The 22,967-nt window shown below is 45.2% G+C and overlaps 1 protein-coding gene across 3 annotated transcripts in view; it reads right to left on the bottom strand.

The window, feature by feature from the left end:
* Positions 1-22,967, bottom strand: part of Frmd4a (FERM domain containing 4A) — a 310,427-nt gene that overhangs the window by 81,944 nt on the left and 205,516 nt on the right. For all 3 annotated transcript variants that reach the window (XM_038333067.1, XM_038333064.1, XM_038333065.1), the window contains exons 6-8: positions 19,546-19,602; positions 18,435-18,457; positions 2,718-2,801 (exon numbers count right to left, since the gene is read on the bottom strand). In XM_038333067.1, coding sequence (XP_038188995.1) covers positions 2,718-2,801; positions 18,435-18,457; positions 19,546-19,602 — 164 coding nt within the window. The remainder of the gene's footprint in view (positions 1-2,717; positions 2,802-18,434; positions 18,458-19,545; positions 19,603-22,967) is intronic.

Genomic DNA, 22,967 nt, shown 5'->3' with positions numbered 1-22,967 from the left:
AAGGTCTCATGGGGCCTGACAGCTGCAAAAATTGCTGCCCCTCCAATCTTGTCTGGCTGCCTGCTATCTAAAGCCACCTGGCAAGCCACAGTGGTGACCTCCTTGCGCCTCCGCTTTTCCCACTTCTTTCTTCCCATTAAGTCAACAGGGGCCTGACAAGTGATGACATACTCAGTGCCAGCTGGGGACACATCTAGCCTGTCCCACTCCACTCCATCCTGTTCCCACCTGTCTCTGGAGCCTAAAGAAAGGTTAGGTGCTTCTAGCTCTGCAGACTGTGTCCATAACACCTCAGATTGGCTCAAGGACTGGACAGAATAAAAATGAGAAACTCACAAGCTACAGAGAATTGAACCCTCTTTGCTATTTGAAAATTTGTGTAAATAGGCTGACAAATCAGAGTACAAAGCAACGAGGTAGGGAAAGGGCCATGGGTTCTTTAGCATCAGGAAGGTACATGCTACTGATTCATTCACAGTTGGGTGTGACGTTGGCTTCCCTATCCTGCCACTCTCCCAGTCCATTAGACAGTTGACTGTGCATTCATAGGTCTTGGTGAGGCCTTAGGAAAGGGCTGACCTGGTCATGTGCCTAAAGGATATACTGTTAAGAGGGCTGAGGATAAGCTATCCAGGCAGAGAGATATTCATGCTGATAAAAGGCAGAGAGCAGGGCCAAAAAGAAGGATTTCTATATTACTAATAACACAAACACAGAGTATCTGGTGGAGACAGTGCAAGAAAGATCCAGAATGGGAGAGAGGGAAAGAATGGGAGCTCTGCAATTGGCATTGGGGGATGGTTTAACCATGTTAGACAATAAATAAAGACATGATTGAGGAATGAATTAGGTCAAAGGCAATTCTGACTCCAGACTGTCTACCACATTACAGTTCTCAAGTGTAATTCATCCCTGCACGTGAGAACTATTGGCCTCTCGAGTTATTATCATCAATCTTTTTAATGAGACAATGTCTCCCTAGATAGCCCAGGCTGGCCTTCATCTCACAAATATCACCCAGACAGGGTTTGAATTTGGCGTCCTTGGCATGAACCTGTTCTTTATTTATAGATACATTGCCAAAGGAAGAAGGAGAATAGGTCAGGTCTGAGGTGGAGTGAGAGATGAGAGTCTGCTGTCAGGCGCTCACAGTTTTGAGTCCAGCTCTTCAGGAGTGGGGTTTCTCTGAGAAAAGTGAGTTCGGAGTGTGGGTTTCATCTCACTGAAGAACTCTGCACCCCATTTGATGGCATTTAAGACTACTTGAACAACTGAATGCTTAGTGTCTAAACAGGTGGAATACGAATTCAAAAATTTTAGGCTGTATCTACAAGGGCTTGGGGAGCTGTGTGTTGTAGGTTACTAGGACCAACTTGTTCAGTGCTTTTTGTTTTCCCTCCCTCTCCTCTCCCCTTCCCTTCCCCCATCTTCCCTCCCCTCCCCCCCTCTTCCCTCCCCTTCCCTTTCCTTCCTCTTTCCCCTTCCTGTCCCCTCCCCAACCCTCTTTCTCTCTTCTCCTCCACTTCCCACTTCTCTCTTCTCTTTTCTTCTCCTTTCCCCCTCCCTGTCTCCTCTCCCCTCCCCTCCCCCCTTCCCTCTTCCCTCCCCTGCCTCCCTCCTCTACTCTCCCCTCCCCTCTCTTTTTCTTGTACTGAGGGTCTCACACATGCTAAGCAAACATCACACCACTAAATTATACCCCAACCCCTACATAATTTTTTTTGAGAGAAGGTCTCACTAAGTTTCAGACTTTGAGTCTATTCTGTAGCTCAGGGAGGTCTATAATTTGCAACCCTCCTGCCTCAGCTCTCTGAGAAGTTGGGCTATCAGGCCTGTAACACCAGGTGTCCTGCCATGACTGTGTCTTAGATGATAAGTAGCCACACTGCTTTCTGAGAAAGGTCCGGAGGGACACCAAGGACACAGTCCTGTCCTTGTCAGAGGGCAGTGGTCAGTGTATAAGTACCCAGCAGGAGTCCAACGCACTCCTCAGGAATGCGAGCCCTGCTCCACCGTGACCCAACCACAAATGCCTAAATCATGTGGAATGAACTACCGCATAATGTTACAAAGGGCTAAATCGGGATATTGGGAACACCAAGGAGAAAGAAAACAACCTGCTTCTTTTGTTGCCAAGGAAACGAAGTCCCTGCTTCTCCCACCCCTCCAGGCCTCCCACATCCTGTCCATCCATGGACCAACATGAAACTGGACCAGCACAGGAAAGGCTTCTTAAGGAGGTGCCATTTCAAAGATGAAATCATAAAAAAATTATTATTAAGGGAGAGAGTTAACATACTGTAATATGTTAGATAGCTTTGTATATAAATGCAGATTATGGTCTCTGATTTTCCCTTTTTCTTTCTTTCTTTCTTTCTTTCTTTCTTTCTTTCTTTCTTTCTTTCTTTTCTTTTTTTTTTTTTTTTTTTGAGACAGGGTTTACCCTAGCCCAAGCTATCCTGGAACTTGCTATGTAGCCTATGTTGGCCTTGAACCTACAACCCTTCTGTCTCATTCTCCCCCAGGTCTGGTATTATAGGCATAAACCACTACATCTAACTCTGAAAACAGTTCTGAACATCTAAGTTGCCTGACACAGAGGGAAGAGGAGGAGGGATGTGGGAGCTGATAGAGTAGGGCTTAGTGGTCTGAAGACTGTGCCCTCCTTGAAGACAGGAGACCTGTCTGTGAGAAGGCTCTGGGACAGGGGGTCTTACCAGTAGGCCAGGGAAGGGTGCTCCTTCAGGGCTTGGGTAGGAAGGGCTGGCAGCTTTTTTAGGTCACTCCTCACCACCTCATTGCTGCAAGAGAAAGTCAAGAAACATCACATCACCTTCCGAGAAAATAACCACCCTGCTTCATACGACCTGACTGACTGAGAGCCCCACATCTGCTCCCTTATAACTGCAAGAGACAGGAGGACGGGGTTGCTTTCATTTATATAAGCAATCTAGAAGGGAAAGAATACAGGACACACAAGCTGAGGGGTCTCCTTTTCCAGCACAGGGCCAGGGATACACATGAGCACAGCCTGACGAACTCGGCCCTCACAGAGATACTGACTGTGTTCTGGGTCCTGAGCAGCACTGGCCATGAATGTGGGAAGAAAATGATCCTGGGGTGAGGGCGGGGATCCCAGGAGAAGCTTCCGGGTGTACAGATTCCAAGAAGGGCAGACTGTCTGCTCATTCCTGAAGTAGCTTTTGCTTCTCTAGATTCACCTCCTGCTGGAAACTGTTTCATAGGTGCGCTACAGAACCAGCCCTTCCTTGGGACAAGCTTGGAGACTTAGCAAGCCTGAGGCAGATTATCCGGTACTATCCAGAGGGCTGATGCAGCTGGTGCCAGAGTCGGAGCGTCATCTCCCATAAACTCCCACATGCTCGGGACTGAAGACAGTTTAAACTGCCCCGGATCAACCAACCTTCTTCAGATGCCTGACTATCCTGTAGAGTCCCGGCAAGATCAACCTTGGCACTGTGGAACAATGACTTTATCATCTACAAGTTCACACACGACCCACACAATCAGAGTTACAGAAATAAAGTCCCAACAAATCCCTTACTGTTCTAAGTGAGTTTACTCTTCTGTGCTGGGCTAGTCTTACTGCCATGTGACCTGTAGTCGAAGGGTCATACATATGTCCAGTCACTTGGCAGTTCTGCACCCCCCTTTATGCTTGGGGTTCCTGCTGTCTATATCTATACCCAATTTCTAGAGTCGTTAACAGTGTACACTTGGCCATGGTTCTGGTATCTGAATAGTGTTTCCTTAAACTGGCCCACCCCCAAGCCTCAAGTTTATCAGCTGGTCTTGCCAGGACTCCTCTTGTGGAGACTTGCATTAGATCCATAGCACTAACCTAAGATGTTGGCAGCTTTTTGTGTTGTTCATATAAAGCTAGGTAAACACTGGCCACCAGGAGCTTGGACTTTACCACATAAAAGCAACGAACAGGAGATCAATAAGTAAATAGGAAGGGAGGAAAAAGTTAGGAGGTGGCAAGGGACATGAGATGGGAAGGGTGCAGGCACGGGTGGAAACATCCTGGGGTGACTGGAAAGCAATCACCCTAAAACCTCTGTTGTCAACTCAAGGATCTTTGTCTCCGAGTGGACAACAACACCAACAGCAATGGCCTCGGCAGCTCCATCATCAAATGGGATTGGGGAAAACCATGCCGGTCATCCAAATTCATTTCAGTGGAGTCTACGAGCATCTGGATGTTTAGCAACATTAGAATTGCTGGCATTTTTCCAGATTTACTAAGAATAAAAACAAGAATGTTTACATAGTCGCCTTCCAGCAGCCAATCGGAAGGGAATGCTCAACTTTGAATTGTTTGATTCAACGTATCCAAGAGCTTAGTAAAAAAGAAAAAGGGGGGGGGGGGTTTGCCACCTACTGGCCAGTGAGCTGGAGCCCTCAGTGTTATAATGAAAGCGCTGGGGGAGATGTATGTGAGATAGGACACAGTCATACCCAGAATGTGCTCACAGTAGCTGAGAAAATGAGAGATGTTCTTTCAAAGATAACTGGCGGTGTGGGTAGGGGAGTAAAGTTAGGTCATGCTAACTTAAACAAGCAATAAGAAAGTTCCGAGGAAATGCAGGCCGTTTTGGGGTGTGGTGTAAAAGTGGGCTTTGGGGATGACCTTGTGTGAAAAGGGTACAGAGCTCATATTTACTGTCAAAGCAATCTTTACCAACTATGGCTTAGAATTGCGTGCCAGGGAGGCACAATTTAAGCCAACATTCAGTGGACAAAACACTTGAGAAGCCACAGTGGTGGACATGGTTTTTTTCTGTCTCCTTAACTATGGACACTTGAACATGGAGATTTGGCTCAGTGCTCGTCAGTGCTGAGGGTGACTCTTTAAACACGAAAAGGCACTTTTGCTGCTAAGGTTTTATCTGTTGGAACCGTGAGAAGCAATGAGCTGTGTCTTCATGGGGCTGAAACCTGAGTTCCGGCTCCTTCCTCTCATCACGTCTAAAGTATATTTGGGGAAGGGACGGAAGGAGGAAGAACTCCTTTTCCCTATCAACCACGGGTCTGTTGGCAAACAAACATCCCTGATGACAGCCACAGGCTTCACTTCCTTGCTGAGGCTTGCCATGGATTCTCTTACTCTCCTCCAGGGCAAGGTTACACAAAAAGCATGCAGGGAAGTCACCAGGGCATGAAGCCTGTCCAAATCCATTATACTCTGGAAGGGATCCACGAATCCCAGGCCTCCCCAGAGGATGAGTCTGCAGACATGCTCTGTTTGCCTTTTTTCTGTTTATAAACACCTGCAGTCACTTAGAGGTGTCCAGTCCTGGCCAACATGCACAACCAGAAATAAGAAAGTTGCTCTAATGCTTTAGGGTCAGGTTGTGCCTCTGGCCTTAGCAGGCAAGAGGGGTGGGCCTGGTTAAGTGCTGGGGTGGGAGAAAGTCACCCCAGTGGGAGAGGCTGCTACTCCACAAGGCTGTAGCTTAACACATGAGCTAAAGTTCCAGCTTTCTTGTCCAGGGCCTGCCACGTTTTTGTTATTCCAGAGCTCATGGTGAACACTAGCTTAAAACATACTGTAAAACAGCTCACGGTCATACACTATTTTTAGAAAACAAATTAAAAAAAAATCTTAGACAACCATTTTTTTTTTAAATCCCCAGTCTTATTTTTAATATCAACTAGGTTTTATTTACAAAGTTTAAGTATCTGATACTGTTGCAAGGATGGAAATGGTATATGAGTGCTGTGCTGGTTTTTCTTGGGGTGATGGGTTAAGATGATGTGCTTGCATCTGGCTACCTAAAACACTGGAGCTGTGTAGTGTGGAGCTGCGGGCTGTGTTCCTGCCACCCAACTCCCAGCCGCCTGGCTCCCGCACGGCTAGCTTCACACCCGAAATAATTACACGGAAACTGTATTCATTTAAACACTGCCTGGCTCATTAGCTCTAGCCTCTTACTGGATAACGTCTCACATCTTGCTTACCCCATTTCTAATAATCTGTGTAGCACCAGGAGGGGTGGCTTACCAGGAGAGATCTTACCCTGCATCTATCTGGGAGAGGAGAGGCATGGTGACTGCCCAAGGCATCTGACTAACTTCCCAGCATTCTGTTCTGTCTATTCCACCCACCTAAGGGCCGGCCTATCAAATGAGCCAGGCAGTTTCTTTATTAACCAATGAAATAAACTCAAACAGAAGACCCTCCCACATCAGAGCTGAGAGTGATCTGCAGGAGAAAGAAAGATTTCTAGCAACATGACAAGTAGAGAACATGCCACATCAAAGAACAACATGTGTAGCGAAAACGAACAAGGACAAAGTTAAGCACCAGAAAAGGGTCGGTAAAATCTACTATGTGTTTTCCTAGAGAAAAAAAGAGGTTTAAGAGGGGCTGGAGAGACGGCTCAGAGGTTCAGAGCTGAGAGTGAACGCTGCTTTTGCGGAGGACCGGAGTTTGGCTCCTAGCACTTACACCAGGCAGCTCATAATCACCTGCAGCTCCAGCTGCGGCAAATCTGATGCCCTTTTCTAGCCTTCATGGGCACTGCTCTCATGTTCACAGACATTGTAAATAAAAACAAAATCATTTTCTTCCTCCAAATCTGGGAAATAACATTTTCAGGAGATTCCCATTGGGTCAAATGATATGTCCACACATTGGAGGAGAAGCCTGGGGTCTCCGGAGTATGCTTACGGCAGAAGAACCCGTCCTGAATCCACTGTTTCAAAAGCAAAACTAGTGTAGCATAAGAGAATAATCAGAAACTCAGAAGCAGTGAGATTAGAATGCTCTGTGTGCACCAGCTAAACCCTCCATATTAGATGGGCATATCATGAAGCTATGGTTCTCCAGGGAAAGAATATTCTTTTTTTGGGGGGGATATTTTTAAAAATTATTCATACAGTATTCTGTCTACATGTTTACTTGCAGGTCAGAAGAGGGCACCAGATCTCATGGCAACAGAAGGTTGTGAGTCACCATGTGGATGCTGGGAATTGAACTCAGGACCTTTTGAAAGGTCAGTGCTCTTAACCTCTGAGCCATATCTCCAGCCCAAGAATATCCTTGAGTAAAGTAGGCATATACAATCCTTTGCACACATTTCTAAGACCCACAAAGCTCCAGCAAACAAACTGTTCTTAACCTATTTGGTGGCAGGCCAGTCTTTTAACTCAAGGGTATGTTTTACTGCTTCTTCCACCTGGAAAGAACATTTATCTTCCTTTTTCTTTCTTCTCCTCCTTCCTCCTCATCCTCCTCCTTTTCCTTCTTCCTCCTCCCCCTTCTTCATTCTTCTTTCTCCCAACTGACAGGGTCAGTCTCATCTAGCTGAGGTTGGCCTCAAACTCCCTATGTTGCCAAGGTTGATCTTGATTTTTTAAAAAACCTTTTATATGTATAGAGACTTTGTCTGCATATATTTCTGTGTACCACATGTGTGCCTGGTGCCCATGGAAGACAAAGAAGGCACCGGAGCTTCTAGAACTGGAGTTACCATGGAGACCACCATCTGTAACTGCCATGTGGGTCCTGGAAACTGAACCGGGGTCCTCTGCAAGAGCAACTGTTCTTAACTGCTGGGCCATCTCTCCAGTCCCTGACCTTGAATTCTTGATCTTCTTCCCCGTATCCCCCCACCCCAAAACTGACATTACAGACACACACCACCACATCTGGCAACATCTGTGGTTTTGCTCAGAGAGAGTGATCTTTTTGATGCCAGCCCTGCCTGGCCAGGGTGTTAATTCCCACCTGGGACCAGTACTTAATCACGTGTCTGAAATCTGAGAAATCCTGAATTGAGAGGTTCTGAACCTGGAAGCCCTGGGACCCTCAAGTTTCAGATATACCCTGCTAGTCAGCATTCCTTTCTTCATTAGCACAACACACCCAGCGAACTCCATGATTCTAGGAAGTGAAATTACAGCCGGAGTCTCTCCTGATGGCCCAGAAGTGTGCAAGAAACAATGCTTATTGCTAGTTCTTTCTCTTTCCTTTCTTCAACCCCCTTTGCTTTCTGGTGGTGAAGACAAGGCAGTGCTGAGATTATAATAAATGAAAGAAAGACAGGGACGACAGCACGCTCGTTTCCTTCCCAGTGCATGCTTTGTCCAGGTGTGGAGGCTCAGGGACGCTGAGGGTTTGGAAGATGTGACATCTTCTACTTGGGGCTCATGTATATGTGAAAGTTTTGTCGTTACTTTGAACAATGCAGACCAAGGAAAACATCTGGGGACTCAGAGATCATTTTCCTCCACGAGATTCTGGATTTTGGACACGTCCCATGGACTAACACTAACAGTGATACCTTCGTGAATAATTTATCCTTCATTTCTGATGCCAACCGCTCAATTATAGGAGTGTTTACTTCTTAGTGAGTCTAATTTTCCTAGGCTTCCAGGAAATTCCTGTGAACTTCTCATTTAGTTGTAAAGGCATAAAATGTAAAACAAGTTGAGATTTCTTTCCTTAGCCTGTGATTTCAGGCAAACACAATCTACTTAAGCAGGAAAAAAATAAACAAACAAACAACCGATTACCTCCCACAATGTCAGCCTTTAACTTGGGGATCTCAGCTCCAAAAATTTGACATAGGGTCAAGAACATGACCTCTGTGCTCTGCAGAGTGTTATTCTTTGGTCGCTTGTGCCTCTAAGAGGCAAGCCACGCCCACTCCCAGGGACCCCTGACCTCTCGCCGCCATCTTGAATCCTTCCCTTCCTGCCCTCTCTTGGCATGTGCGTGTGTGTGTGTGTGTGTGTGTGTGTGTGTGTGTGTGTGTGTCTGTCTGTCTGTCTGTCTCTTTCTCTCTCTCTCTCTCTCTCTCTCTCTCTCTCTCTCTCTCTCTCTCTCTCTCTCTCTCTCTCTCTCTCTCTCTCTTTCTCTGCCCTTCTCCTCCCTTTCCCCTCCTTAACCCTCTGAATAAACATTTAACATGTTGTGTCTGTCCGTGTCTCTGTCTCCTGCCCGTCTGCCATGTGTCTGCCGCTTGCCGCTGGGAATCTGCACCGCTCTGGCAGCCATCTCTGCCGGGCTGGCGGCTGCTCCGTGAGCCCGCCGATTCCCATAGGATTTGAATGGTGTCAACTTACAAACAAACAAACAAACAAACAAACAAACAAACAAATGTGTTTTTGTGCTTTGAAATGTAAATCACACACCCAAAAGCTCACATGGACCTCCCCACACAAAACAAAGCTTTCCGGAAATGTGCATAACTTTTCTGTGTGAGCATTTCCCTCCAAACATTCAAATTCTGTTACCCTCGAGAGCTGTCGCTGGCCTGACAGAGTCTGGCTGCTTCCCCATTACTCGGGCTCTCCAGGTCATTTTCAAGTCATGGAAAACTCCACACACACCCTCCTTCTTTTAAAACAAGTGGATATATGAGAATCATATTAATTTCAATTCATTGAGATGAGAAGTGCGCTTCAAGTTTAATATCCCCCCCCCCGCCCCACGGAAACTGTACTCAGAGAACTGACATGTTTAAGTGTGACAGAAGTGGTTGGGTTATGAAGGCTGCATCCTAAATGCGAGCCCTTACTAACACAAATGTCTGTGTTTTTGTTTTCTCGTCTTGCCTCAAAAGGCCCAGCAAATGTCTCTCCAGAGGACAGTGGCAACTGTTTCTTTTCAACAGCAATTCAGAATTTGAAGGAGTCAGGTATAATAGTGCCTGTTTATTAATACTAGCCCTCAGAAATCTGAGACAGGAGAATCCTGAATTCCAGGCTAGCCTGGGCTACAGAGTGAGACCACATAACTATTCCACCCCCCCGGCCCGCCCCTAATTATCCATTTGTGTGAAAACAGACACCAAATGATCAGATGGTCTAATAATGGCTTATAATAAGTAAACTTGCTGATTTAGAAGTGAATCGTTTGTGTAAAAGAAAAACTATGTATGGCTCAAGCCATCTACAGTCCTGGTCTGCAGCTGTGGTTTGAACGAGAAATGTCTCCTATAGGCTCATGTTGTTGTATAACTGGTCTCCAATTGGTGGCCCTGTTTGGGGGTAGCACAGCTTTGCTGGAAGAAATTCATCACTCGGGAGCAGACTTTAAGGGTTTCTAGCCTTGATGGATCCACTTCCTGTTCTCTTTTTCTGCTTCCCATGTGTGGATGAAAATGGGAACAGCAGCTTCCAGATCCTGTCACCATGTCACACCTTCCTGCCATGGCAGACTCTACCTCTCTGGAACCATAAACCAAAAACAAACTGCTGTTTCTTAAGCTGGTTTTGGTCATGACATTTTAGCATAGCAATGAAGAGGAAGCAATGTTCAATGCTTGTAATGCTATCAGCATTCCAGCCTGCAGACCGGACAGAGGATAACGCTCTCATCTTTGTAAAGACAGCCATCAATACAAATGCACACATCATGCTTTAAGGATGTGTATAAGAAAATGAGATCTTTCTTGTTTTTTTCTAGTAAGTTCTAAAATTCTTGCTCAAGCCCATGACTTACATTCTCTGGCCTGTCTAGAAAGACTTTAAAACCTAGAATTTTTAGAGATTAGTAAGTCCACTTTGGTTTATATTAACTATAATACTCTTTCAAAGGGGGGCAGACCAGATTCCAAAAGTGGAAAGGAAAATATCAAGTGAACACTGTTTGTTTTTCCCCCATCAAAGTTTCTTTCTCTTTAGACTAGTGACCGTATAGTCCCATGGTTTATAGAAGATAAAATATTAAAAGGTCATTATGCTCTTTGCTTTTAATTGCTCTCCCAGGGACCTAAGAACATGTGGCTTCTGGAGTTAATGGGAATGTTTCAGCATAAATAAATACCGTAGCTCCTCATTTGAAAGTCAGCCACTTCTGTTAATGAGGGCGGCTATTTGTCTCTACCAACTGAGCAATGCATTGCTCTAGTTCCAAAAGCAGAATTCCCTTTTTCAAAAGAAATACAAGTAGAACCCTACAGATGCTATCTCAGGGATACAGCAAGATTTCTTCCCAACCGCTAACCCCCGCCCCTGTAAGCTCAGACTCTCTCACGCAGACCAGCATTTAATTGCATACAGATGTTATTAAGGCTTGACTTTGAAATGTCCCCTACAGGATCTTGTTTTGAATGCTTGGTCCCTAGTTGGGGGGGTGCTATTTTGGATGTCTGGAAACTTTGGGAAGTGGGGTCTGGCTGTAGGAAGTAGGTTGTCTACTGCGGGAGGGTTCTAGGAGGTAAATTACTCAGGCTACTTCCTGTCTTATGTTCTGCTTCCTTTGAGTCATGTGTGGACACATCCTCCCACCAGATACATCCACTACCATGTTTTGTTCCCGTACATGAGGCCAAACAACCGTGGCTGGGACCCTCTCAAAGTGTGAACCCAAATGAGTCCTTCCCCTGTTCAGTTCTTTCTTCCAGTAGCCCAAGAGCCAGTACAATGTCATATAAGCTAACTCCCAGAGAGTCAATCAAAATCTCCCTTCTTTTCCTCGCTGGACTGTGTTTTTCTGGACTGCAGAACCTGTTAGTGCTGCCTACATTTCTCTACCTCTGCAGTGTGGTAAACGGAGAGTCCACCAGATAGACACAGTGTGGCTCATGGACCTTTAGATGGGATCTCTTTATTGTGAGTCTCTTTCAGTTGACTTACGGGTCCTAAGTGTTGCAGAAACCTGCTTTAGTGACTGACATCAGCGCCTCTACTTCTGTAACCAAGGATTTCCAGGTCCCAGCAGACAGCCCAGGGCAGCGGTGCCAGTGGTTCCATTTTAATAAAGCTTGTTACCAAAAAATTCTATGGTACAGATGTTTCCACTTGTCCGAGATGACTCTTCCCCCGCCCCCAAACAAAACCACTTTACTCTAATCAGATGACAAACAAAACACCCTACAGCTAGTAAGGAAGCCACTCAAGCAGCTGTCTAACTGGGTGGATCTCAGTACATTTCATTCCATATGGTTCTAACGGCCATTCTGAAGTGATGGAGCCTAGCTTTATACTTTTCAATTTCACTATCAACTACATTTTATTCACTTATCTATCATGAAAAAAAAAGAAAAACTAGAACAGAATTGAAATTAGAGAAGAAAAGGAAGTTTTAGCCTTGAAGCCTCTTTCGTGAGTCATGGGCCCCTTTCTTCCTGTGTTGTACTGACGAGTCTATCTGTCAGAGGGGGTGTGTTTTTTGACATTAATGATTAATTCAACTTCAAAAGTGTTTCTGACTATTATCATAATTTTTGTTCTGAGACAGAGCACTACACTCTGGAGCCCAGTTGGCCTGGAGCACTGTGTATAGTCCAGGCAGGCTCCAGTGTAGTTCTTCAGTTCTGGCCTTCCCCGATGCTAGGGTTACACACATGAGCTTCCATGAGCAGTATGACAATAATTATTTAAATGTTTCTATCACATTTCCAGAAAGTTCCAAAGAGCTAATCAAAGGTAATGATGTGGTAATTCTCAAGATTAGTATGAAGAAATGAGTCAGTGGGGGGGGGGGTTAAATAATTTTTCCTAATGAAAAAATGTCCCCAAACAAAACTAAAAACGAGTTATTGTCTCTAATAGCTTGTTTAGTGAAGTACTGTGATATCTTCTGTTAAGTCAAATCAGACCCTCACTTGAAAGTTTAGATTTCCAGTAGGTTGATTCAGTGGGTGTTTTTTTTCCCCTCTTTTCAATGATTTAGCAAGAAATAGGTATTACTTTTCTTCAGTAGTTCAAGGGTTTTTTTTAAAAAGGTATTAAATGAGGGCTGGAGAGATGGCTCAGTAGTTAAGAGCACCGCCTGCTTGTCTAAAGGTCCTGAGTTCAATTCCCAGCAACCACATGGTGGTTTACAACCATCTGTAATGAGATCTCGTGCCCTCTTCTGGCCTGCAGGCATGCATGTAGGCAGAGTACGGTATACACAATAAATAAATAAATCTTAAATAAAAAAGGTATTAAATAAAAACATCCCAGGTGGCGCTTAGGAGGTGACTCAGTGGTTAAACCACTTGCTGTGCACGGGTGAGACCTGAGTTCAGATCCCCACCACCCACACAAAGAGTCAGGCATGGTGATCTGTGTCTGGGTAGGGGTTCAGGGGCCAGTCCCTCTAGCTAATCAGGGAGAGACTGTCTCAAAAGCTAAGGAGCAGAACATGAAGGTAACACTTGACACAGATCCCTGGCGTGTATATGCACATGTACACATGTGCCTTCACACATATATACATATACTCCAGATACAAAAGGGCCGAGCAGTCAAGAAGCTGGGACATCGGAATGGATAAAGCTTGTCTATATAGTAGGCTATAGCTGCTAGTTGACCAATGTTGGTCCGTGAGGATTACGCGAGGACTTCATGGTTTTACTTTGTTTTGGGCTTGTTCCCTCTGACATTAGCTCCTATAGCTGCCTTGATTGATAGCTCGGAGACTATTCAGTTGTTTCAGACAGAAATGCCAACACCGCTCACTTCCTGACTAGTGACACAAGCGATTTGTCTTTAAACGCGAACGCACATCAGGAAATGAAACAAGATTATTTGTGCTGTGCTGCGGAAAATCATACAAGTGAGAAAACATTATTTTTAGATAAGACTGTTTCCTAAGTCTTTAATGAGAACATACAAATTTGTCTGCCCTGTGTCAGAATATCAACACGCATGGTTCATATTCCTCACTATCACAGGCACTATTCACTTGACTGTCTATATCTCAGCCATTGACTTTCAGCATTGCTAACCCAATATCTCATTATCATTTTAAAAATGCTGGTTATAGGCTGGGCGGTGGTGGCGCACGCCTTTAATCCCAGCACTCGGGAGGCAGAGGCAGGCGGATCTCTGAGTTCGAGGCCAGCCTGATCTACAAGAGCTAGTTCCAGGACAGGCTCTAGAAACTACAGGGAAACCCTGTCTCGAAAAACCAAAAAAAAAAAAAAATGCTGGTTATGAGCCAGGTGGTGGTGGTGCATGCCTTTAATCCCTGAACTCGGGAAGCAGAGGCAGAGGCAGGTGGATCTCTGTGAGTTCGAGGCCAGCCTGGTCTAAAAGTGCTAGTTCCAGGAAAGGCTCCAAACTCTGTCTCAAAAACAAAACAAAACACAACAAATAAACAAAACAAAAATGCTGGTTGTGTAGGATACACCTTTAGTCCCAGCATTTGGGAGGCAGAGGCAAGCCCATCTTTGTGAGTTCAAGGCCAGCTTGGTGTACATAGTGAGTTTCAGAATAGCCAGGGCTATGTAGAGAGGCCCTGCCTCAAAAAACTACAAGAAGAGGTTATGAGCATTTCTATTGACTAGGAGAAGAAATAGGTAAGAAAATCCTTCAGGAATGTGCTAAGCAAAAGAGATGCTCAAAGAAGAATCAGAGAGCTCGTGAGTGGCACAGCAGAGAGGTTCTTATTCAGGGCTGTGTCTGTATCAGCCTCTTCCTAGGAACGCTGTGTCAGCACTGCCAGCCTCTCAGTTGCCAACGTAACCTCTTTTCCGTTGTGCTTCAACAAGGACGCTCTTATGGTCAGACCACACTTGATGAACTGTTATTGTAGAAATGTACTGCTAGGGCAAGATAGGCTTTTAGAGAGGCACCAGTTCCAGACCCTCAGGTTGTTGGAAGACTTGCTGTGTCTTTTTAAAGGTTGATTTTCATGAGCATGGGTGTTTTGCCTGCATGTTTGCACACCATGCTAATACAGTGCCCCTGGAGGCCAGGAGAGGGTGGACTAATCCCCTGCGACTGGGGCTACAAATGGTTGTGAGTTTCTACATGGATGGTGGGAATTCAACCTAGGTCCTCTGGAAGAGAAACCAGTATTCTTAACCACGGAGGCATTTCTCCAGCCCCAGAATTACTTTGAGGTCATTCATTGAAAACACCATTTGACCACCTAGACTTAATGGTATCTTAGAATTAAGCCTTGGAATCTGTGTTAAACATATAAAAGCTTTCTCCAAAGGTCTGTGTTTCTAAGCTTATTTTTATTGATGTTGTTGAGGAAAATATATTTATGACAGGTAATGTTTACAAATTAAAATTACTCAGTTGCACACAGAACTAAGGCAAAAGAACCATGCATTAACGACTGGTAACAAAATCTAGTTTCTATAAAACAAAAATATACAAATGGAAAACCTAAGATGCCTGTTGTTCAGCTACCAAACTAATATGGTCAACTCTTGGTTTGGAGACTCTTCTCAGAAGTGGCCCTTAATAGACACACATAAGAAATGAAGCATCAAAATAGGCAGAGGTGGCGCACACCTTTAATCCCAGCACTTGGGAAGCAGAGGCAGGTGGATCTCTGTGAGTTCAAGGCCAGCCTGGCAGTTCCAAGATGCCAGAGAGCTACACAGAGAAACTGTCTTGAAAAACCAAAATAAATAGATAGGTAGGTAGGTAGATAGATAGATAGATGGAGGAAGAAAGAAATGGTATGTCTTAGTCCCAAATTCAAGCATATACTACTTTCTTAGGACTATTTTTCTTAATATTTTATTATTTATTTCTTTTTTATGTGTGTAGTTTACTGATGTGTTCCCATGGGTGGAAATACATGTGCTTGCAGGTATATAGAAACCAGAGGTTGGCATCCGGGATCTTCCGATTGCTCTATGAGACAGTCTTTGAGCCTGTAGCTCAGTTCTGCCTGGCTGGCTGGTCATTGAGCACCGGGGAGTCCTGTTGTCCTTGTCCCCATGCCGACACACAGTGCTGGGGGCTACGCACATACAATGCTGCTTTCAGCTTCTTGTATGCTGAACTACGGTCCTTGTGTTTACACAGTGACCCTGAGAATTCTGCACAGTTATCGATCTTGAGCCGGCTTTAGAAAACGGTGTGTTATCAGGGACGTGCATGCCACAGCTCACCTCTGCATCCTGTGGGGTGAATTTTATGGGATGGGGAAAACTGACCTCGCACGAACTGTCTGACCTTCTCTTCTCCTCTAGACAGCTGCAGCGACAAACAAGCCACTAGACAGCTCTGACCAATGGAACAGCCTTTGCATATCTGCCTTTCAGCTAACATAATGGCACGCTGAACTGCTGGACTGACAAAGGGGCCATGAAGGACTGCCAGGCCAAGCCTGCTTTTCTTCCTCCTTCAAGTTAGCCTGTGTGGCTGCCTTCCCAGGATCTGTGGGACAGAAGAGGTGGTTTCCAGTAGACACACACACACACACACACACACACACTCCAGTTGGGGTGCGCTCAAAAAAAAAATACTATTTGTGGGTTCTGAGCTAGCCTATGGAAAAGTGTCTTCAGAGTAACTACAGCAGACACTGTACTCCATTGGATTGGTGGCCTTTCAGCCCATTTTCACAGACCTGCAGAAATCTTTTAAGATTTCTGACTTACACTTGCTGAAACTTTTAATTCTTATCCCAAACTCAGATCCTAAGAAATGAGCAGAGAACAGATTACAAGCTATAGTGTCTACAAACTGAACAAGCGTCATTCAACAAATGAACTTCATTCAACATCACCCAAATGAGGACTGGCCATATGCCAAGTTCAAGGTCTCCAGCTAGGGCCTCTCACACCTGTCACACAGTGAAAATCCGACTCTCTACTTCCTGCCAAAGACTTGGGAACCTAAATAAAGGAAACATGTTGCTCTCTTTACAGAAAACAGTCAAACTGAGATAAAGAGGCTACGATTTAGACCAACAAGGAGTCAGCTGACTCTAGCTCATAGGCTCAAATTATACAATGCTCTCGCTTTTGTATGGCCCATGAATGGAGAGTAGTTAGCATTTTTAAATAAAGAAGGTGAGGGAGAGGAGAGGGAAGGAGGAACAAAAGAAAAGGAAGGAAAGGAAGAACATTTCATAACACACGAGGATTTATGTAATATTCAAACGTCGTTTTCCTCAATCAAGTTTTACTGAAACAGTCATGTTCCTTAGCTCTCCTACCACACGAGGCTCCCTTGACATTTGGAAAAGGTGCAGTTCCTGCAGTGGAGACCATGTGACCTGGGGGAGCCAGATACGTGACCTTTACAGAAAAAGTGTGCCAACTATCATTTTAGATTTTAAAGTATTTCTTTCCATTCAGTTGAGATAGTTGACTGAGACCACACACCTCAGGTTTGGTTACGGTACATTTATAGATTTAAAAACCTTTAAACATAGCAAGATGCATGCATTCCACTGGGAAGAAACATGGTGTGTTTGTGCATGAGTAGGAACACCCTCCTGCACAGAAGAGTGTAGGGAGCAGAAGCTGACTCGGGTGCCTTCTTTATCCACTGCCCTTACTTCTTTTTGAGACAGGGTCCCTCACTGACCCTGGAGCTCACCCAACTGGCTGACAGGCAAGTCCTAGGGATCCTCTTGTCTCTGCCCCTTTCTGCCCTTGCTCTGGCGGTACGGACACACAGTTGGTACTGTGCATTTTAAACGGATGCTGGGACTCTGAACTCGTCCCATGCTTGCACAGTAAATGCTTTTATCGCCTGCACCATTTCCCCAGATTGGATGTCTATTTCTTGTGGATGTTAACTTTTCTACTTTTATCCTGTGAGGTCAGAACATTGTGCCTTTCTCTTTTCTTCTTTCTTTTCCCGCTGGCTGGGGGTGGGCGGTGGGGGCTGTAACTGTCCTCATGCGTGTCGGGCAGATGTCTCATCACTAAGCTATAGGTGCCGGATCTTGGATCCACACAACTTGATGATTGGCCTTCTTGGTCATATAGTCATTTCTTTTACAGACAAACCTTGATGCTGAAGAATGGGCTATCCTGCGCTTTCCCAGTAGACGTTGATAAAACAAAATCCTGGAAAATGTCTGTCTGTGAACAGTTAGTTCTGCTGAGGGCTAGCTACAATTCCCTGTGCTGTGAGGGCCCCATGTAGCTCATGAGAGACCAGGGACAATTTCAGCCGTTCTGCCTGTGTACGGCTTAATGAACGAATGGCAGGATTCACGCTAACGGCTCCACAGGACGGCTCGAGTTGCCCTCAGCGGTTAAGCCCGTTTTTTTCCTCCTCAACATAGCATCTTTCCACAGAAGGCAGACAGGACTGGTGTTTCTGTGCTGCTAATAGTTCACTCAGACACATCTCCCTATATGATAGGAATTTCTCCCTTGAAAGTCAGAGACTAAACTGAGAGGAAAAAAAGATGTGAGTCTATATACTCAATAGAACTGTCAGGTTATATGTACCCAAGTTTACCCCCAAGAAGTGACTTCCGGCTCACACGAGAGACACACACGAGAACAATGGCTGTGGCGAGACACTGGGTTCTAAGTTCAGCTTTTCAGTAACTCAAAGGAGGTTCATTTAGTACGAATACTGTCCTCACTACCACTGTGTGTCCCCTGCCAGGCTGCCTGTGGACAGCACCGCAGCCGGATCGCACTAATTAATACACCATCCTCCTACAAGGTACATGCAAGGCAGTTTCTTTAAATAAAAAAAGCAACAAATATATTTTTAAGCCAATAAGAGAACAACCCCTGGGGACTCACCTAGAGAAATCACCTTTTGCTTCCTGTGGAAGAAAAAAACAAAGGAGTGAAACAGATCGATTGTTAAGAGTGAAAACGTAGGTCCTGTGGGCACAGCTACTTCCCTGCCCAGTAGGAACAGCTTCCTACTGCGGCCACCCTGCTCCCTCTGGAATTCAACGGCAAGGGATGCTAAGCCAGCCGTGGGAGAACACTCCCATAACTGTAATTCCCAGCACGCAGGAGGATCCTGAGTTTGAAATTAGCCTTGGTTGCATAGTGAGACCCTGTCTGATGGGCCAGACAGAGTCAGGGAGAATATGTACATTTGTCACCTGACTAAGAGACACAATGCAAACGCTACAAAGTTATTTGTAAATTTATATTTCATGGCCCTGCTCTAACTAAATTAGGATTAAGACTTCTAAACTGAGCACATACCTGGGTAAAAAAATTTTTCTCTCTCTTCTTCCGAAAGAAGAAAGAAGTCCATCCTCCCATCCATCCTCCCTCCTAATCCTTCCTCCTCCCATCTCCCTTTCTCTCCTTTCCTCATACGTACACAATTATCTCTCCCCCTTTCCTTCCCTCCTCCCTTACCCTCTTTGCCACTCCCTCTCTTCAGTTCCCCCTTCCTCTTTTAAAACGTCCCCTGTCTCTTTCCTCCCCTTCTCCTCCAGTCCCTTCCATCCTCCCTTCCTTTCCTTTTCTGCCCTCCTGGCCCAACCTCCAAAGCAGCTGGGATTACAGGTGCATGCCACTGTGCTGGGCTAGGACAGTCTACTTCTCCTGTCCCCTTTGAATGTGAGCTCTTTCCTAACTGCACCAAAGGATTGGGAGTCAGAGGCCATATGAACATTTGGTTTTTCTCAAGGCAAAAGAGGGTACCAAACTTAAAGTAGGGACTAGAGAATCAAATGATTGCAGATTAAACATGTAACTGCCCTCCAAGGTCACATGATAGAGTCTTGAAATTCTGAAATAGTGCAAACCTCTAATATGGTCATGGCATCAGCCTTCCTAATACCTCGGTCACCTGTGCCTAGAAAATGTCAGAAAACTAAACAGGGGACGTGGCTGCTGTGTGGGCCCAGCAGTCGCATTGCCTTTGGGTGTACGTAAAGCAACTCACCTGTAAAATATAGGAAGCCAATTCAAACACCACTTCACTGTCAACATCAATAAGCTCCTGAAAGGGGAAAAAAAAACCAAGGTGAGTCTTTTGTTTTATCTACTTAGTTTTGAACAATTAATTAATTAAAAACTTTAGAAATACAGATCTTGAAGTATAGTCCAGGCTGGCCTCAAACTCACAACCTTGCTGTGTCTGCCTCCCAAGTGTGCAGATTCCAGGCACAAGTCACTGAACTCTGTAATTAGGCACCAAACAGCTTCCTTACAGCAGCTCCCATGGGAGGGACCCAGTCTTTCTTGGGAGTTCCCCAGAGTCTCAAAACTTTTAGAGTGTCTTTGGTGCTTTAGACAGTTCCTCCAGGTGACTCCATCCTGAACATGCCCCAAGATCTTTTTAAGGAAGCCTATGCGTCACCTTCAAATCTGGATGAGGCAGTAGCGATGGACCATGTCCAGCTTTGCAGACATCTGCTCATCTTTATTTTATTTTTACTTCATGTATACATATGGGTGTTTTACCTGCATGTGTACCACATGCATGCAGAAGGGGTGTGTGTGTGTGTGTGTGTGTGTGTGTGTGTGTGTAGGGAGAGGGAGGAAGGGAGAAGGGAAGGACAGTGGGAGAGTGGTCAGTACTCCTAGCCACCGTACCATCTCTCCAGTCACAAACCTGCTCATCTTATTTGTCACAGGAATTACATTTTGAACTTTTCTCTGAGATAGGGTCTCACGTGTAGCCCTGGGTGTCCCAGAGCTCAGACCTGCCTCTGCCTCCCAAGCGCTGTGACCCAAGGGTTCACAACCATGTCCAGCCCCATTACAGTTTCTTTTCAGTTTCTGCCTTAGCACTGGTAGTGAGGCTTCATTGAAAGAAACGTTACAAAGGGATCATAACTCGGCTGGAAGTCAAACAAGGCAAGACTAAAAGTGCAGCTCTCCGGGGGCACCCAGTACCTCAGGTGCTCAGAGCTCAGAGTGGCTAGTGGCTGTCACATTAATATAGATATATAACTTTTTTTTTTAAAACAGATTTATTTATTATGCATACAATGTTCCGTCTGCATATATGCCTACAGGTCAGGAGAGGGTGCCAGATCTTACTATAGATGGTTGTGAGCCACCATGTTGTTGCTGAGAACTGAACTTGGAACCTCTGGAAGAACAAGCAGTGCTCTTAACCACTGAGCCTTTTCTCCAGCCCGACCTATAATGTTTCTATTTTAATGAAGGTTCTATTAGTCATTGCTAGTCCGGTGTTAAATTTAAATATTCTTCTGTTCTTTGAGGTCTTCTCAAATGGTTGCAATCTAGGAGTGTGGCCTTAAAAAAATAAAAACTTCTTTGTTTTTGAAAAACAAAATCCAATGTATGTTTTTATCAAAACACAGACATAATTAGACTCTAAGTAGGAGCATTCCCATCAATGCCAGCATGTGGTCACTCCAGTGGTCCAAGATGACATCATCTAGTGATGTCACAGTCACCGTAGTTTGTATAAATGTACTTGATGCCCACACAACAATAAAACTACTTCCCACATGGATCAGAGTCCTCCCTGCCATGAAACGACATGGGCCTGGGTTCCTATGTCTGTAACTTCCCACATCTATCAGAGTCCGCCCTGCCACAAAGTGCACATCTATCAGAGTCCTCCCTGCCACGAAGTGCACATCTATCAGAGTCCGCCCTGCCATGAAGCGGCATGGCCTGGGTTCCTATGTCTGTAGAAGCAGCACCACCGAGGCACTCATTCAAACATGTGCAGAAGTCTGTGTGTTTATCATGTCAACTTGACGGCTTTGGAGGCAGGCCCACCCACTGAGATACCATCACCACAATACATCTGCCCATTATTCCCCAAAAGATCTATTTTTGTGATAAACACTTGACATGACCCTTCCTCTTAATGTACTTATAAGTGAAGGATGCCATATTACATATAACCTGTTAGAGACAAACTCAGGTCCGTTAGCATGCAACAAGAGGTTAACTCAGGTGTTGTTTTTCTAGCGAGGAGAAATTCCTGCCTTCCCCTGTCCTCTCTCACCACTTCCTTCTCCTTTTCTTATTTCAAATAGGGTCTCACTCGGTAGCTCCAGCTGGCTTTAAACCAATGGGCATCCTCCTGCCTCAGCCATCCAGGTGCTGTGATTCAGGCATGAGCCACCATGCCTAGCGCATCCTCATTTTTCATTCCTGTCATCACTAGATCTGAGAGTGAGGGTCCAGACAAGAGGACAAGCTAGGAGAGACCAGTTTGCTTGGCACCATGCTTTTGACTGAGAACGGGAATCCAAAAATATAATGCGCTTGCCTCAAGTCACGAGAACCATAATGGCCGTCATTGTGCTGGGAACCACAACTTCTCTAACATATGACCTCACTTAGGACTTGCCCCCTTCCAAGTTAAGGAGGTCTCAGTTCCAGCCAGCACACTCTTGGAACAATATTTATGACTGAAGTTAGCACGAAAAAGTGATTTAAATTAAGAGCTATTTGAACTACCAGCCAAACTCTGATATATATGGATTTTTTAAAAAAAATTAGTTGGGGGCATCCAAAATTATCCACCATAATTCATGACAATATATTCGAGCAGCATTGCACCTTTTGAAGAAGGGATTTACTCATGGTCTCTCAGGCCAAGGAATTCCAAAAATAGATCAAGATAGTTGCTACTGAGCCTTCTCAGAAGTGTAACTCAAGAGACACGACAACATCTAACCACCATATGGAAGAATGGGGGGCAGTTGCTCTTTATGCTCCACCAGCCATGGGAGCTTAAGGGCCTCTATAATTCATCGGCCCCGTTAGAGCTGGGATGTGGGAGAATGTCTGCAGTGGCAGTTGTGGGATTACTAGCTCCCATCAAAATGTAAGTCATACAACAGTGCACAAACGATTCCACAGAAACCGTCCCGTCTCCACCACAGATCACTTCTACTCTCTCTTTATTCATTTCTCTTCCCACCATTCAGCTCGCTAAAGAGTGCGCAGTACTTGAGACCATATTGTTGTGTGTGCGTGTGTGTTTGCATGTGTGAGCCCTTCTGTTAAACATTTACACCTACGAAGCCGCGAATGGTCAATAGTGGGCTAATGGTTAACACCATCTGGGAGGCTAATCTCATGTGTAACTCAAAATCAACCGCTGGCAGACAGCCCTGCGCAGGAGCATACAGTGTGACTGATAATCGAATCTTTTGCGAGATCGAAGTGTCTGTGTTGGGAAGCCGAGGTCTGGGAAAGGAAGGAAGGCCTTTTCTTTCGCACAACCCATTACATAGTCCCAGGAGGTCCTGTGGGAGAATATTAACAACAGTGCTCGACCAGCGACAGTGAAGCCTCCAACAACAAGGTCTTAAAAGCCTGGCTTGGTTTAGGCAAGTTCTTGTTCACTGTAGCTGTCCTCGGGGTAAA

The sequence above is a fragment of the Arvicola amphibius genome, chromosome 6 (genome assembly GCF_903992535.2).
Source record: "Arvicola amphibius chromosome 6, mArvAmp1.2, whole genome shotgun sequence".
NCBI classification, from domain to species: Eukaryota; Metazoa; Chordata; class Mammalia; order Rodentia; family Cricetidae; genus Arvicola; species Arvicola amphibius.
The sequence above is the reverse complement of the archived record's forward strand: the minus strand, read 5'-3'. Positions and strand labels throughout refer to the sequence as shown.